This window comes from Salmo salar, chromosome ssa12 (genome assembly GCF_905237065.1).
Source record: "Salmo salar chromosome ssa12, Ssal_v3.1, whole genome shotgun sequence".
NCBI classification, from domain to species: domain Eukaryota; kingdom Metazoa; phylum Chordata; class Actinopteri; order Salmoniformes; family Salmonidae; genus Salmo; species Salmo salar.
Window position 1 is genome coordinate 99,038,644 of NC_059453.1, and position 4,552 is coordinate 99,043,195.

General features: G+C 46.6%; 1 protein-coding gene across 1 annotated transcript; it reads right to left on the reverse strand.

Moving 5' to 3' along the window:
- Nucleotides 1-272: 272 nt before the first annotated feature.
- On the reverse strand, nucleotides 273-3,866 carry LOC123725666 (5-aminolevulinate synthase, nonspecific, mitochondrial-like; the record flags this gene model as incomplete). Its single annotated transcript, XM_045692153.1, is given in 5 exon segments — nucleotides 273-689; nucleotides 1,073-1,175; nucleotides 1,177-1,236; nucleotides 2,159-2,427; nucleotides 3,683-3,866. Coding segments are annotated over 5 exon segments (777 nt in total), but the record flags the coding sequence as incomplete, so codon positions are not given.
- Between the last annotated feature and the right edge of the window lie 686 nt (nucleotides 3,867-4,552).

Below are 4,552 nucleotides of genomic sequence, written 5' to 3' on the forward strand. Positions count from 1 at the left end.
AACTGTCACGAGACTACTTCCTATTCAGAGTGTAGAAAATCTCTTATCTGGGGATGCCATCTATAATGCAAGCCTGATCCCAGATCTGTTGGCAACTCCACATTCAGTGACAAGGAGTTGGCACTAAATCACCAAGATTGGTACTCTGGCTACCGTCATGAATATTAAGTATATAGGACACTATTTGTTATAAAAACGTCCTCATTGGGGTGGACTTCATGTTCAAACCAAACGACTTTAATGTGACCAAGTGAACGTGACAATAACACAGAAACATTCAAGTTATTTATTTCGACAATCTAGTGCCCATGGAATACTCAATAATAAGTTATGACACTTATAAAATACAAATATAGATATAAATTCTATGACGTCACAAACGGTACCCTATTCCCTTGCTAGTGTGCTACTTTTGACGAGAGCCTTATGGCCCCTGGTGAAAAAAGTTGCGCACTAGCAAGGTAATAAAAATAAAGTGCCAATGACAGTGACGGAGGAATGGGTTGAGTGTATTCTGTAGTGTGTCCATCATGCGTGAGCTGAGATGGAGTGACTCAGGCCTCTGAAGTAAGACTGTTCTCTCTCCGTCATCAGCTCAAAGTGAAGGGGCTGCCGGCAGAAGTTACACTCCGCTGATGATTGGGACTTCAGAGGTAGACCCGACTCCTTCCACGTCTGAACCAGCTTCTCTGAAGGAGGGGGGACAATATTGTTTTTTTTAAGGAGGATGTACATGACTATTTCCTTAAGTTATATGCTTACTGAAAAACCCACCAAGGTTTTACAAAACAAAAATCATAAAGTTCATATTTTACTACCGGGGTCTTCACGCTGTCACAAATATTATTTATCCAGCCACAGAAGTATACTTCAGTGGTATATCTGGATAAACATGGCGTTAAAGTGGGAGTTGAACCCTTGACCCCCCCCCCACCTCAAAACATTCCCTTCAGTTTTATGCCTAGTACTGAACACGACAAGAGGTTCACAACAAACAAAAAACCGTTTGAGGAAACCATTGAGGGCAGTCAGTTCCTGTTTACTAGCCAGCTAGACCGAACATGTCCCTTACCGACAAAGTAGGTCATCATCTGAGGGGTGTGGTGTGGCGTGGGGGCGATGCGTAGAAGCTCCTCCCCTCTGGCGACCGTGGGATAGTTGATGGCCTGGACGTAAGACGTTGTAACGACTCATCATGATGTCAGAGACCTCCGTGTTCTTCTCCGCGTCGGACACCTGCAATAAATCCATCCATCCATTTAGGACCACGGCCATAGTAACACGGTTGAGGTCTATCAATAAACAACAGTGTTTTTAGGTCAAAGTGTCATAAGGCTGAGGATGTCGATAAACAGTGACAAGGTTGATGGAGGACAACGCCGAGCTCTCTAGGTGTGAGAATGGGCAGGGCCAGGAGTTGTGCTCAGGGATAACTCTGGGCTCTAGTTAAGCTATGATCATGTCATGTGCAGCATCCTGCCGGTAAAGTACACCGAGTGGACAAAACATTAAGAACACCTTCTGAATATTGAGTTGCGTGTGTCGTGTCCATCCTTTTGCCTTCAGAACAGCCTCAATTCTTCAGGGCATGGACTCTACAAGGGGTGGAAATAATCCTACAGGGACGCTGAGCCACGTTGACCCAAACACTTCCCAGTTAAATTTGTCTCCAGTTGGCTGGATGTCCTTTGGGTGGTGGACCATTCTTGAGACACACAGGGAACAGTGGAAAGTGGAAAAACCCAGCAACGTTGCAGTTCTTGACACAAACCAGGGCACCTACTACCACACCCTGCTCAAAGGCACTTAAATGTTTTGTCTTTCCCGTTCACCCTCTGAATGGCACATGTACACAATCCATGTCTCAAGGCTTAAAATTCCTTCTTTATCCCGTCTCCTGCCCTTCATCTACACTGATTGAAGTGGATTTAACAGGTGACATCAATAAGGGATCATAGCTTTGACCTGTATTCACCTGGTCAGTCTGTCATTTCGGAAGATTAAAGGATTGATTGTATTAATTCAGCACACCTGAAATTTAAAGGTAATTTCTGATTGAGCTGACATTCGCAGCGTTTACCGCCAATGAAAGCGGAAACATTGCCTTTAAATTTAATTCACGCTATAGTGCTGAACCCTAAGTTGTAGTGATTCTTACTCTGACAGGGATGATGTGAGAGGGACAGTGGACGACGGGCAGTCCGGAGTCCATGAGCATCTGTCTCAGCAGCTTCACGTTACGCTGGTGTTTCCTCCGGAGGGCGCGGCCCTCCTCCCCTTTAAGGGTCTGGATGGACTCGCGGGCGCCAGCCAGCAGCATGGGAGGTAGAGACGTGGTGAATATGAAGCCTGCAGCGTAGCTACGCACTGTGTCCACCAGGGCATCGGTACTGGCGATGTAGCCTCCAACACAGCCAAACGCCTTGCCTGGAAGAACATATCATTAACACTAATTAGGACAAACAAATTAAACCCGTGTTTTTTTTGTGTTTTTTTTAATTTTTTTAGGCGTAAATGGATGTTAAAGGAGACATTCTAGTCAGAGTGACCTGTCCTTCATCTATATTTTGTCTACAGATGTAGGGCCTGTCCACTCCTAGTTTTTCCCTTTCCTCAGAGACAGGGCTGGGTCTCCTCTCTACTCCTCAGAGACAGGGCTGGGTCTCCTCTCTACTCCTCAGAGACAGGGCTGGGTCTCCTCTCTACTCCTCAGAGACAGGGCTGGGTCTCCTCTCTACTCCTCAGAGACAGGGCTGGGTCTCCTCTCTACTCCTCAGAGACAGGGCTGGGTCTCCTCTCTACTCCTCAGAGACAGGGCTGGGTCTCCTCTCTACTCCTCAGAGACAGGGCTGGGTCTCCTCTCTACTCCTCAGAGACAGGGCTGGGTCTCCTCTCTACTCCTCAGAGACAGGGCTGGGTCTCCTCTCTACTCCTCAGAGACAGGGCTGGGTCTCCTCTCTACTCCTCAGAGACAGGGCTGGGTCTCCTCTCTACTCCTCAGAGACAGGGCTGGGTCTCCTCTCTACTCCTCAGAGACAGGGCTGGGTCTCCTCTCTACTCCTCAGAGACAGGGCTGGGTCTCCTAATTAGGACAAACAAACTAAACCCATGTTTTCTTTGTGTTTTTTTTTAGGCGTAAATGGATGTTAAAGGAGACATTCTAGTGCTTTAGAAAGCACCCAGCGTGATGTTCACCAGCTGTTCTGTCTGGTCATCTTGACTTGCTTCTATTCCAACAGACAAAGCACCTCCAGATTGTCCCAGGTGTGTGTGTGTGTGTGTGATGATTGGTCTCTCAGCAGTCCCCAGGCTTAGAGGAAATGTAAGAAGCACCGTGGTCTCCTAGCAACAGGTCATGAACAGATCCTAGTTCCTGTTTCTCCAGTGCCCCAAGGAGCGTTAAGCAACAACCTCAACCTCCTGTATTAGAAGACCAGACATCTGGTTCGTCTCAGGGTTTCAGATAAACAAAGACTGGTTCAGGGATGTGAATGGAACATAGACAAATCTGGAAGTTGTCTAGGAGACAGGGCAGTTTCAAATAGAACTGAATGGAGGATAAAGCAGGAATTCCTCGTTTTTCAGGACAAATCACATCCGTGATTTGTAAAGCCAAGTGAATGGACTTGAAGGTCTAAACATAATTCCCTGGGGCCATTTTGCTTGTTAGTTGAGTACTGACCCAGTGTTCCAGAGATGATGTCCATCTTGTGCATGATGCCGTCTCTGTCCCCGATACCTCCTCCCCTGGCGCCGTACAGCCCCACCGCATGGACCTCGTCTACAAACGTGATGGCTCCAAACTCATGGGCCACATCACACAACTCATTCAGAGGACACACCGCTCCTTTAAGACAAGATACACAGTATTATATAACCATTTCAGCGGGAGGCATTTTAAACAAGGTTACAGTGGGACACACCGCTCCTTTAAGAAACAAACGATTAATATCATATAATCCGTTTCATAGAGGTTGGATTGTATAGAAGAACATTATCTAAACATTATATACTGCTCAAAAAAATAAAGGGAACACTTAAACAACACATCCTAGATCTGAATGAATGAAATAATCTTATTAAATACTTTTTTCTTTACATAGTTGAATGTGCTGACAACAGAATCACACAAAAACAATCAATGGAAATCCAATTTATCAACCCATGGAGGTCTGGATTTGGAGTCACACTCAAAATTAAAGTGGAAAACCACACTACAGGCTGATCCAACTTTGATGTAATGTCCTTAAAACAAGTCAAAATGAGGCTCAGTAGTGTGTGTGGCCTCCACGTGCCTGTATGACCTCCCTACAACGCCTGGGCATGCTCCTGATGAGGTGGCGGATGGTCTCCTGAGGGATCTCCTCCCAGACCTGGACTAAAGCATCCGCCAACTCCTGGACAGTCTGTGGTGCAACGTGGCGTTGGTGGATGGAGCGAGACATGATGTCCCAGATGTGCTCAATTGGATTCAGGTCTGGGGAACGGGGCGGGCCAGTCCATAGCATCAATGCCTTCGTCTTGCAGGAACTGCTGACTCACTCCAGCCACA